Source organism: Artemia sp. Qi Xiang Cuo, chromosome 19 (genome assembly GCF_049724085.1).
Source record: "Artemia sp. Qi Xiang Cuo chromosome 19, ASM4972408v1, whole genome shotgun sequence".
Classification (NCBI taxonomy): domain Eukaryota; kingdom Metazoa; phylum Arthropoda; class Branchiopoda; order Anostraca; family Artemiidae; genus Artemia; species Artemia sp. Qi Xiang Cuo.
In genome coordinates, this window is record NC_142812.1 from 20,679,428 (window position 1) to 20,693,393 (window position 13,966).

The 13,966-nt window shown below is 35.4% G+C and overlaps 1 protein-coding gene across 2 annotated transcripts in view; it reads right to left on the reverse strand.

Moving 5' to 3' along the window:
• Positions 1-13,966, reverse strand: part of ACC (acetyl-CoA carboxylase) — a 290,230-nt gene that overhangs the window by 213,528 nt on the left and 62,736 nt on the right. For both annotated transcript variants that reach the window (XM_089105579.1, XM_089105578.1), the window contains exons 4-5: positions 7,165-7,294; positions 4,908-5,026 (exon numbers count right to left, since the gene is read on the reverse strand). In XM_089105579.1, coding sequence (XP_088961705.1) covers positions 4,908-5,026; positions 7,165-7,294 — 249 coding nt within the window. The remainder of the gene's footprint in view (positions 1-4,907; positions 5,027-7,164; positions 7,295-13,966) is intronic.

The window sequence follows — 13,966 nt, forward strand, 5'->3', positions numbered from 1 at the left end:
TAGGTAAGCGTGAACGAAAATATGCACTGCCAAAGCAGAAACAAAAGAATCAGGAGGCTTTCTAAATTAGCGAATCTTATCTATGGAATTGAAGTGCTCAATAGATCGTTCCACAAATTGCTGGGGAAGTCGGTCAATGTAGAATAACCACAAGAGCAATGAATACTATATACTCCACCCACTAGATTGCCTCGACTTTTGTCTTTCCAAGAATTTAGATATCTCCTCACAGGTTCGATTTTAAAGATTGTAGTTACCAGAAATAACATTTTTAAGTGAATGTTCTATCTCATCTCGAAATACATTGTTTAATCTTGAACTTTCTTTCTTCAGCCTCAAAATTCACGGCAAAACACCTTACCTAAACTTGTGGCAGTAAACAGAGCAGTAAACATATTCCCTGGGTAAAATAACCTGAGTTGAGATAGGGCGTTTTGCCCTGAACACAGGAATATCTTTGAAGAGTTCAGGCTATAAATCACACAACATTTTGTCATTTAAATCGAGAGCTGAATGATTTCAACAGATAGTTGTAGAGAAGGCCATCCAGTATTAAATCCAGTCATTTAAGCTAAACCACCCTATCTCAACTTAGTGCGTTTTGCCAAAACACGGTCGTATCAGGCTATAAAACAATACCAAACTTACTATAATAGCTACATAATAGTTTAAACTTGTTAATTATTTTAATTATTATAATTTTATAATAATTATTATAATTATTATAATATAATTATAATATATTATAATAATAAATTATAATAAATCATAATAATAAATTATAATAATATAATTATAATATAATATAAACAAATATATAATTATTATATATTTATTCTAATTATTATAATTATCACGAGAAACTGTTCATAGTTAGAAATGTCATAGTAAATGTTCATAGTGAGGTGCATTTTCTCTTCTTTGACACTATCATGTGATTATGGTGAGCATGGTGGGTTTTAAAATGGCGCTCTCCACGACACAAAAATTTTCGCTCAGAAGCTTCATAAAGTTGTTATTTTTTATTTTCCGAAACTTGAGGCATTTAATAGCATCTCATACGATCGAATTCAACCTTCATGCCAATAAAAGTATATTTTTTTACATATTTATAACAAAGACCTTTGAGATATCCTGGCCTTGAGAAGACTTGGGGGGGTTGCCAGCCAACTCCTGTTAATTTTTGCTCGTTTTGAGTTCGACCTTTGAGTTCGACGTTTTGAGTTCGGTTATTTATTGCAATTTCTGTACGTTTTGGGTCTCATTAATTTACTGATGATGATTTGTGGTAGTTTTACGTTTGGAAGATTATTGACTTCATTTTCGCTAATTTTTGGTTTAATGAAGCTCTTTACTTTTTCTTTAAAAAATCTGCTGTGTGGAAAAAGTTTTTAAAATTAATTTTGAACAAAAGATCATTGTTATTAAATTTAGTATTCGGCCAAATTTGGTATTTGGTAAATTTGGCCTTTCTATCATACAAAATATAAGAAGTTAGTGACGAATTTTCTGAAGACTGCGATTAAAATATACCTAAGGAAAAATTTCGACTATATAAATAGGTGCCATCTTAATTGAAGCATAATGCAAATGAACAATACCCTGGTCTAGGAACAAAAAGGGAACACTAGTGCTAAGTTTCGCTTCGCTTGTTTGAGGATCAAAGGCTTCCATTTGCACAATAGCAAACTAAGGAGGAAAGCCAATTAGCAGCAAAAATCAATTTTTGTACGAGATTATGCAAAGAATATTTTTTTCAAAAACTTTTCGTCAATTCGACAGTACCGATTTTCCTCTACATACAAAATTGAGCACCCACGGAGAAAGTATTACAAATAAAAGTAATGAAGAAAAGAAGGAGTTCTGGAAAATTCTACCAGTATTAAAAAATATAGGCAGTATATGTGGTGTAGGATATCTTATACTATATATTTTTGCATTTTTATTTTGTTTTCATTCTTTTTTCGGGTTTCTGGGGGTTGATTTATCATAGCAAGATAAAATAAAGTTTAACATTGAGGTTGTGGGGGTGATATCAACCCCGAAAGCAAAATTATTAGACATTTCAATGTTTTTGGACAATAAAGAGAGCTCAAAATTTGGTTCAATATAGATGGAGTATTACCAGTATTATTCTACCAGAAATTCTACCAGTATTACAAAATATAGGCAGTATATGTGGTGTAGGATATCTTATAGTATTTATTTTGTGTATTTTTATTTTGTTTTCATTCTTTTTTCGTGTTTCTGGGGGTTGATTTATCATAGCAAGATAAAATAAAGTTTAACATTGAGGCTGTGGGGGTGATATCAACCCCGAAAGCAAAATTATTAGACGTTTCAAAGTTTTTGGACAAAACAGATACCTTAAAATTTGGTTCAATATAGGGGTGATGGAGAACCAGAGAGCAGAAAAGGAAACGAGAGGGAGGCTGATTACCCTCCAATAGATTTCAGCCTTTAAAATGAACACACGAACTTTCGATTTTCAATTGAATGAGCCCTTTCCCAAGTTTTTAAGATAGCGCCTTCTATTTGAAGTGGGTAGGGTGAAGTTTTTGGCATTTTCTGGCCTTTTTTGGGCTGCATTTTCAAGGAAAGCAACATTTTTTTGCTTCAGCATCGAAGTCCCATCAGCCTAAAGTCTCATATAGGATTCAGGCCAATCAAATAACATCGGCCCTTTTTTTAGCCCCCTTTTCTGAAGGAGGGACCAATTTCAAAGGTACAAATCCTTTAAATATTTTTTCGTATATTAGTCCCCTTGGCCCAAGGATATGCAACTGTAAGTTTCAAATTGATCAGGAAGAAAAGTTTGTATGGCTCATTTTGGGGCCCTAGTCCCTCCCCCTTCTCAGAGCAAAATGCAGATGATCTTTATGACCAAGAAAATAATCCCTGAAAGTTTCACGGCACTGGGATCTCAGGATGAAATATGTCAACCTTTTCTCACTATAAAATCTGCAAATAAAAACTGAGAGTTCGTCTAATTTATGGCTCTTATTCCAGGGGCTCTGAGGGTTATGTCATCCTTGGATGCAGATTTAAATATATTTTAAACTATTCGGAACAAAATGGGTACTTCGAAGACTTAAGGGCCTACAAAAGGACAGGATATAAAATTAAGTTTTAGGACGGGGTCTGGTTGCTCCCCAATCCCTTTTGGCTTTTAAAAAAGACACTAGAACTCAGAATTTACAAAAATGGTCCTAGGACAAAAACCTGCTCGTTTCGGAGTTTAATGTTACTCTTTACTTCCATAACAAAGGCGAAGACCAGAAATATTCCCGGAAATGGAGAGAAATTAGATATCAATTTCTACCTCCCTCCCCTTCCTAAGAATCCATTCTATATTTATCTGGAGGCTCAATGACACTTAGGATGTTTTGGCATTAAAATTCACTCTTTAAGGTATCTGTCTCTCCCCTCCCTACCTACAAAATGATCCATCACCCCTCCTTCATAATAGCTGATGCGCACTTACATATCATTGCATATAATTTTATGAAATATGAAGCAAATTAGTTTAAATGAAGCTTTAAAATAAATGTCAGAAAAATTTTTCTGCAATAAGAAGGGAGGTATAGCCTCGCAGCACCTTTATTAAGCTATGTCTAAATGAAGGAGGATGTGTGATTAATTTCTACCCCCCCCCCCCGGACCCCTTCAAACATTTATCTAAAGTCTCATGGAGATTTACACAATTTTGGTATTGAAATGGGCTCTTTTAGACATCTGACATTACCCCACCTACGCAGTGACCCACCACCCCTCCTTCATAATAACTGATGTAAGATTATGCAATTTCCTTTATTTATTTATTTATTTTTTTTTATTTGTCTTAATTTCCCCTTGGCTGCTCAATTTTACATTGTGGGCAAATTTTCCAGGGGGGAAGTAGTCAGGTAAAATTTTCCTGGAGGTTAAGTTTTCTGCGGGGGGGGGGGTATTTTCTGTGGGGAGGGAGAATTTCCACTGAGAGAGGAATAAGCAGGGCCGCATCAAAACTATTTACAAAAGGCCCGTTTTTTAGCACTAAGATTTTACATCTTTCTGCAAAGATTATCGTTTTTTAACTCATCTTTGCTCTAAGATCTTACATCTCACTGATGTTAGCAAAAAGCGTGAACTGAAGACCGTCACTGTTTTACCATATAGAACAATGATGAGAGGATGATCTACTCATCATTGTTCTCAGACCGCTGATCAGATCATGATGAAAGACGTTTGCAAAAAAACGACCAAAGATGTAAGATCTTTGTTCAAAGATTTCACTTTTAAGCGTTTTCTGACTAAAGATGTAAGATCTTAGCACATTGATGAGTGAAAAAATGCCCCTAAAGATTTTGTCACAGGCTATGGTCCACTAATAAAAATTAATTATTAAAAATAACTAAATCGAACGATTATTTATTTTTGCACTTGAATTCTATCCTGACTATTTGATGTGACATAATTATGGACTAATGTGTATTTAATGTTTTTAAATTACGATGTGTCAAAAATATAAGCATCCCTTAACAAATATGACCATAACAAAAGGTGACTACAGTAAAAATAATTTAAATACAGATAGGAAGTAAAGTATAGAAATAAATAAAAGACATAAATAAAAGAAATAAAAATAAATAGAAAAGATTATACATAAAATATTTATATCTATAAAAGATTTATATATCTGTAGGGATTTATAAATAAAGGAAATAATATAAATAAATAAAACAAAAATTAAATACTAACAAAGTAATAAAGTAAATTATAGAATGTAAAAAAGTATATAAAATATAATAATAATGAAATAAAATAAAACTAAATAGTAAAACTAAATAAAATATAATAATACTAAATGTTCATAAATAATAGCCTATAGAAGAAGTAATAGAAATAAAGAAATAAAAGAATATTACCTGTACTTGTTTTCTTTTGGCAATGTCCACAATAAGCTCAACATTAGCATAGTTATTATTATTTGCCCCACCAGGCACAGGGACAAAATGATCCGCCATCTTAATGTACTCAGCATTGGCTAAAAAACATGAAAGGTTACTGGAACTTCAAGGGAGGGGGTAAAGAGTGAAGCTTTTAATAGATTGGCGTGGAGGCGGAGCGTGCGCAACTGTGGTGACCTCGGGCGGCTTGGTGCTGCAGTGAGTTTTCAGAGTAGGAGGGGTTATGGTAATTATATCACACTATAAATATTGGTAAATTTCTACCAAATCATATTATTGAGTTAGGACTAAAATGAAGATACCATTTATTACCTTTTTTTATGCCTATTAAGAACATAGTAAACATTTCTGTCAGAAGTTAATTTCAGCCCCCCCTCCCCTATATGTTCCAAATTCGGGGTAGGGTAGGTTGTTTAAATATATACCCGGAATTGGCATATATAGGGGGGGGGGCTGAAATTCGTTTCCGATAGAAATGATTATTATATTAGTAATCAGCATAAAAAAAAGGCATCGAGTGGTATATTCACTTTATGCGTAAGTCAATAATATGATTTGGTAGAAATTTACCTAAACATTAATAGTGTCATAATGTTAGCTCCCTACTACTGAGCCAGTTTGTTCAAGTAGCGGAATTCTGCAACTTGGTTCAAGTTGCAGAATACTGCAATTCTGCAGCATATCTAAGTAGCTATCACTGTTAATAAGAAGAAGTAATCTTATGCTACTTGCCGATCACTGTTAATAACAGGTACGTAGTTCTGTCATCAGTTTGATGACAGTCTTACTAAATACCAAAAATTATGCCATTCCTTTTCTTTTTGAAAACCACTGTCAATTTCAATTACAAACTAAAGTTAAATGAATGGTCTATTTGGACTGATTCTCTCATCTCTTGCGAGCAACAACAGATTTGCCTTTTACGGCTCTTTATCAACGAAAACAAAAAGTTTAAGTAAAAAATTTGGCTTAATTAATTATTTTTTGTTTCCGTTCATACAGACTTCTGGGCGTCAAGTCGAAACATTCGGATTTCTTTATTATTAAGTTTGATGTTTTTTGCACACTCCTTTGTTTAAAATATTATACCTGTTTTCATTATATTTTCATTTATTAAATTTATTCCAGACCGTGATAACGCTGAAAAAACACCATATTTTTAGGCATTTGGTAAAAATTTTCCAACGGCCAAAATAATCTTATATGTCAATGATGCATGCCAGGTACATAGGAGTATTTCTATGGGGCAAACGTAATCAACAAAGCAAATTAAATGAGGAACTAACGCAGAGTACGCTTGGAAAATAATTATTTTGTGCTAAGAAAAAAAAACTGTCATCATATATGCCTTCAATTCAAGCTCCTGCAATCCAACTTGATCGTGTATAGTTAGTCAGCTGATGTGAATACTCGTGTGTTTATGATATATGCCCGTGCACAAGGCCGTATTCCAGGGGAATTAAGAGAGTTTGAACCCCCCCCCCCCGGAAATGTTTATCCGACTAGTAAAAACGTAATAAAAATGAATGTAAACTAATTTTTTATGTGTTAAAAAAAAAAAATTGTAAATCCCTCCCCGAAAAAATCCGTTTGTACCCCCCCCCCCCCCAAAAAAAAAAATCCTGGATACCACCCTCCCCAAGCAACATTGTTTTTCACGCAGCAGTGTAGCCCCACCCTAAATTTTTAAAACTCAACCCCAGACAGAAATGTTTGATTCCAGACTCCACAGCAGACTTTATAATATGAAGCGATTTTTGCATATGAGGCTAAATCGCCAGCATTCTAAGGAAATCATTAGCTACCATCTAGTTGATACAAAACCTTTATTTTGTCTTAAAGTGATTCAAGTGACTTGTTATGTCTAATTTAAGTAATAATTAGGCAGTGAGGGCCCTGCCGAGTCTTTTGAAAACTAGTAGCACTAACTAGTAGTAAAACTAGTAGTAAACTGAGTAGAAAACTAGTAGTAAAACTAGTAGTAAACTGAGTAGAAAACTAGTAGTAAAACTGAGTGTTTTGAAAACTAGTATAGTTTGTTCATAGTTCAGTACACACGAAATAGGTAAATATACAAGTAAATACATATACATACACATAAATTTTAAAAACACGTAAATTTACGTAAATATACAAGTAAGTATGTCAACAAGTAAATAAGATAGCACCGTCAGCATACATTGACTTTTCCCTTTATGTATAAGGAAAATTCTACCTTTTAGATCTTCTGGAGTTACCATGGCAACAAACTTAATCGCTCTTTCATTTCTGAACATCTCATACGCCCACCTTCGCATTGATCGCATACACTTTACAGCAGCAATACCATTATTTGCAATAAGCACCTGTAAAAAAAATATTATTAAACGACCGTCTTAAGAAAACAGCTAATACTTCTGAAAATGAAACTAAATAAAGAGAGGTGAAGACAGAAAGACTAAAACAGATTACGTTACAGAGAAGGAAAGAAAAAGAGAAAGAGAGAGAGTGTGAGAAAGACAATAAGCGCCTGCAAAAAAAAACATAATTGAACAACTGTCTTGAGAAAACAGCCCATAACAATAACTCTTCTGAAAAAGAAACTAAACAAAGGGGGATCAAGACAGAAAGACTAAAAGAGATTAAGTAAAAGAGAGGGGAAGAAAAAGAGAGAGAAAGAAAGAAGTGACAGAAGAAGGAGAAGAAAAGAAAAAAGTGAGATAGAGAGAGCGGAGGAGATAGATAGAACAGAAACTAAACTACGTCTTTGGAGATAAAAAAAAAAGAAAAAAGGGAACAGTCCCTTGAGTAGGCTTAGCATACGCAAACAACCCCAATCTACCTCCCACTCCAAAGAAATGAAGGAATGTCATCCAGATTTAGAAATTCAATATTGATGGTGAGACATAGTCACGTTTATATATTGGGTCCACTACTAAATTCTAATTCTGACAACGCTGTTATAGCAGTGCTGTCAAAACTTCGGTCCATAGCTAGGTTCTGGAAAAACATTTTGTCACAAAACAAGTTTACGTCATTTTTTTGGTGTCCTTATTTTTTCTGCCATATTTTTTCTGCAATCAAACAACCTGCCATCGTATAAAATATGATTGTTTTACGTTTTATTTAAAGTTTCATCCTATTATAAGTAGTTTTTTAGTCAGTTTTTTAGTAGTTTTTTAGTTCATGTCAACATATTCAGTTAATGTCAAATTTGGTCCCCATCCCAAAAGAAGATTCATCAAGTTTTTCTGACCAATAGCAAGATGCTCATGGTTCCAGGTAAATGAGCAGCCCTGAAAACTCTATTGATAGAAGATTGTGACCAAGAAATATTACGCTGATGGAATAGTAAAGCCACGGAGAAGTAAATAGATGGAAGATTAGACCTACGGAGACCTCCTACCATAGCGGTGAGTGTAGCTGTGAGTGGGTGAAACCTTCTGGGCGTGAAATTTCTGTGTGTGAAATCATTTGTGGTTGCGATTTTCTGTGATTGTAATATCCCTGGGAGATATCTTTCATAGATAAATTCTTTTTGGATTGTTTGCTGCCCCAGTGAGGCTCGAGATTAATATTGACAAGACTAAAGCTATGTCTAATACCCCGGATATAAACTCTACTCCTATAACTCACTGGGTCTTTCCAGTCTAGTAATTTTTCCCCTTTTTTCTTTTTTTGAATTCCATCCTAATTTATATGTCTCTCTTTCTTCATTTAATATATTTTTCAGATTTAGAATTTTTTTTTCAGTTATATGTTAAGTTTCCTTCTAAATCCCCTATTTCATAAATGTCTCTTGATCCTGGTTTCTTTTTTTTTTTTTTTTTTTTTTTTATATGTATGTGTTTTTTTTTGGTTTATAATAGTGTCTTTTTTTGTTGACCCTTTACAAGCTGAGCTTATTGGGCGTGTAAAAACCTTACGTTTGTAATTGTTTTTTTTAGTATTTATAAATTGATTGATTGATTGATAACCCTTAACCATAGGCAGATTGAAGTTGTCAATAAATTCAAGTATCTCGGATCATACATTAACATTAACGGTGGATGTAGCGAAGAAATCCAATGCCGCGTTGCATCAGCTGTGGAAGCCGCTATGGAAAAGGAAGGAAATCCATCGGAAAACAAAATTTCTTATTTACGATGCCCTAGTCCGATCAGTCTTACTGTACGGCTGTGAGACGTGGCCCTTAAAAGTCACCGAGGCACAAACCCTCAACACTTTTGAACACAGAATCCCAAATTTCGAATCCCAAATACGATCATCCGCCAACGATGTGACCAGAAGTACGATATCAAATCTGTCATTCGACGCCGCCACCTGTCCTGGCTCGGCCATGTTTGCCGAAGACCAGCCAAGACTTTCACAAATCAAAGCCTACACTGCAAAGTAGCACGTGATTGGAGGAAACGACATGGAGGATAAGCCAAAACTTGGATTAACACAGTCAAATCTGACCTCGATGCAATTGGTGGTTTCCGGAAACATGGTTGGAGATGGGACCCTTCATGGCTCGAAATTATTGCCCCATTAACCCAAAACCGTAACCTGTGGAATTCAACAGTCTGTCAGATTTTGTCGCCAGGGAGAGCTACATAGCTTGTGTCCTGATCCAAGTAATAGTATAGTAAGTCTTTGTGGATTTTTTAAACATAAATTGTGTGGGGAGTCTGGGGACTGACCTTTTTCTTTCTTTCTTTTAACTTGACAAATTCGTAGTGAGGTACATGCAAACCTTTTTTACATATTTGTTGATGCGCAACTTTGAAGCTTAAATGCACATTTGCTGATGACTCTAAAAACGCAAATATTTTTTTGAAAAGTTTGCCCCTTCTAATTCAAAAATAATTCTGTTGTTAGGTCGTAAAACAAGAGATGAGTGTATCAGCATTTGTTTGCTTATTTTTGTTTTTGTTTTGTTTGTTTGTTTTTTGGAGGGGTGGAATCAAGACGATATAAGGGGGGGGGGACGAACCAGTAGAGTCCTAGGTTCCATTTTGCTTACACATATAAGAATTACCATGCGATTTGCTTACACATATAGGAAAAACATTTCCAGAGCATGTACTTATGGATTTGCTTGCCTTGTGTTCCTTGGCGTCTTTCCAGAGCATGTACTTATGGATTTGGGTGGATTATGTTCCCTCCCATGCTATTATAAGGGCTTATGTTCCCTCCCATGTTATTCTTAGGGTTTATATTCCCTCCCATGCTATTTTAAGGGCTTATGTTCCCTCCCATGCTATTATAAGGGTTTATGTTCGCTCCTATGCTATTCATTGTCCCTTCCGTTGTTATTCTATGGAACCTCTACACGTGATTGAATATGCTATGGAACTACGTACTATTTGCTTATTTCCTTTTGTTACCAGTTCAAACGAGAGGGGATTCCCCTGCCGTTTCTAAACATTGCAAAAAAGATAGCAGTATGAATAGGGGTTGCTCCCACAAGTTTGTTTCAACTCCATGTTTTTCAACCACACTAGTATTCGAGCCGACATCTGTTTTTTAGACGGCCAATCAGAGACAAGGGAAATATTTACTCTTCTCTTCCTGTCTCTCAGACAATTTGTTGTTGTTGATAGCTCGGTTTTATTGTGGCAGTGAGAGTGTCAACACATGAAAAAAATGTTCCATACATCTCCGCTATGTATGTACACGCTGGGCAGCTGGTCATCATCTGAGAATTGCATAATGATTGACAAGTATGACGATAAGCATAGATTATGCAACCCGTGTAAAGTGCAGAGAGGATATGCTGTACAAATTAAAGGATGTAATTCCTGTCTTGAAGAGGTGTGTGACTCTCTTCCTAGAGGGCACCTATGCTCCAATTGTCACTATGATAAATGTCATCAGTGGGAGATTACATATCCTGGTATGATTGGAAAGAATCCTAACCGTGATTTTAGTTTATTGCTAAGAGATTGGTATCGTCGTGGTTTTAGATTGTTCTGGGAGGTGGAGCCGGGTCAGCGATTCAACTCTTGGAACAACAAAAGAATTTGGTTTCTACGTCATCGTTGTGAAGACAATGGGTGTTATGATTATAAGCCCACTGATTTTTATTTGGCTGTGACGGAATGTAATTCGACACTTGAGGACAATGTTTGTGAAATTGCTTCAAATAGGCAAATTGAAACATGTGAATTCTATAGAATGAATGAGAATAGTATCATTGACTATACAAAGAGATATGAGAAGAGTGAAGTTACACTCTACTCTAGAAAATGTGACCCTGCCATTGCACTTAATCAGGATCAGTACACTGTGAATTCAGATAATCTACCTGCACTAGTTGTTGTCGACAAATACCTATACCTAGTAGAAGATGAAATCTAAAGAGTAGAAAAGTCGTTTTATCATATAATTTTTTATCATTTATTATCATTTTTAAATGTTTTATCATTTATTAATAAACAATTTCACATACATTTTTAGAACATTTTATTAGATGGGCACTAAAATCAATATTAAATACGCTTGTAAGTATATTTCCCAATAGAAAGTCGTTCAATCGAGGTAAGTCAACGTAGATGTCGAGAAACTGGTTGTAGGTGTAGCCAGGACATCTGAACATGAAAAAGAGTAGTGCATGAAAGCCATATGTCTTAGTCGTTAAATCCTGTACTCTTCGTTGATTTTGAATAATGGTTTTCCCACTGCTTTCAATAAAGTTGCTGATGTATGGAGTGTAGAATTTATACGATAGGCCAAGAGGATCGAAAAATTCAATATTCGTCGCTGTTTGAAAGATGCATAACCAATGGTCTGTCTTCAATGTGGACGGACTGCTATTAACAATGATAAGGGTATTGTTAACACTTGGAATTTTTTCAATGAAGTCCGAAGGTACGCAATAGGACTTGTACTGGGACATGTATGGATCCATACTAAATACGTTGATTATTTGGTTTGTGTTCATGGTGCTAGGTCTAGTAGAACACTGCCGTCGGGTGTGATTTCCCAATAGGTTTATTGGGACTCAGTGATATTAGCGTGATACTCTCAGTCAAAGCATCGGCAAATGTACACTCTAAACGTACATTCCCTGTTTGTACTATACTCATATCCTGAGTCCCCGACAAGTCCAAAACAATTACCCGATGATTTTTTGAAAACATTGAATCGGTTATTCCATTTTCAAATAGTTGAGTCATGATCTAGGGATTGTATGGTCGACTCGTACAGTGTTCTATAGGATTTTTTGTCAAATGATAGAGTGTACAGTGGAATACCATTCACTTTGCACACAAGGCTGGATAGACCGAAAAAATTAAAATCATGGGGGGATTCGGTCCAGGATCCAACGGCACTGCCACTCTTCACAAAGGCCAAAGCCAATTTTGACGGGATTTCTCCATTGATATATGATGAATCGCTATAGCTACGAGAGCCAGTGGCAATGTGACGTTGATTGGTGATCGTATGGGGGACAAGAAGTTTAATGTTGTTGCCAATGGCTCTTAGCTTTTCCACTGCCAATGCAACAGAGCTCATAACCTGTTGTTTTCGGATATTAAGAATTGCCGATGTGATAAAGACATTTGCATCGGGTGCTGCAGGAAGTGTTTTTCTCAAAATTAAATTCGATGGGGCCAGCTGTAATTTTATGTCAATCTTGACATTGGGGGGTAACCACTGGGATATATTGAATATCGCATGATTTAATTTTCTAACCCGATGATACTCCTGGCTCACTGCAGTAGTCAACTCACCGTCAGTATCAAAACCTGATCAACATTCATAGCCCAAGGATTGTTCTCTCAACTCCTTGTATGCCTTTGGTGTCATCATCATAAATTGTATGTAGCTTGCATAGTTGAATAAATCATTGCTAGTGCTCACCAATCTACCATTAATGAATACATTACTTTGTTTGAATATGTTGTGTAGAATACAGTTTTCGTTTGAGAGACCATCGCCAGCATTTGGAGTTGTATTATCTGACTTTTTCTTCACCGCAACATTTAATCAATAAATGTTGATGACAAATCAATGAAATAGTCTTCATTGGAAAATATTTGAAAGTGTATATTTTCCAAGAGGGGTTGTTGGGGATGAAATTGTTCATAGTAGCCATACTTGACACTGACATCAACATTTTCAGCTTTGAATAGATTCAATGAGGAACTAATTGATGGATATGCTTCCTTGTGGGGGAGATAATTCATCTTAAGAGAAGAAATCCTTCTTTGACCTAGCAATCTTTTTTTTCTTCTTCTTCTTCCGCTTATTGCTCTTCGGTATTTTAGTCCTCAAAGTTCTTGTTGATGTCCTTTTCTTCCTATCTGGGTGGAGACTGATGAGTGAATGACGTGCAAGCATCTTTTTAAATCACTCTCCATTTTGTCGAGATTTTAATTGCTCACCAACGGCTCTTGCTGAAGATCTAATATTTTCCTTAACATTCTCCTTGAAATTCTTGCCCTACCCCCAGTCCTGTAGTGTGGAGGCAGCAAAATTTGATACAGCAAACAAAAGATATTTTTTGGCAAGGGGTAGTGCAGAATGAAATAGCCTAGCAAAACAGCTATCATGACCATAGCCAGACATTGTATTACAGCCCTTGTAGTAGTCCAATCCATTGCCTATTTGATGTGGACTCAAAACATCAACATAACAATCGATATCGGAGCAGACAAATGGAATTCTTCTATTGTTCATTTGAGGTGATTGCGCTGTCGCCGACAATGGGTCGAAAATGACATGTAATCACTGCTAAGCCTTTTGTTATTGCTATAGGATCACCCAATTCACTTCTTAGTGTTAACTGACAGAGTTCCAAATACGAAGTGTTTACAGTAACATACTGAATATAATTTATATTTTAGTTATGAACAAGTTCTTGATATGTTTTTATTTAAATAACACGTAGGAGGGTGACATTTGAATTACCGACTCTCGACGTTTCCACAAAGGATGCATAGAGAAATATGCAAGAGTCCGAGGCGAAACCAGGTGGATAATAAGAAAAAATAACTTGATCCATCCCGTAAACGGTGCCAGCATTTCTTCCATTGATCTTATTATTC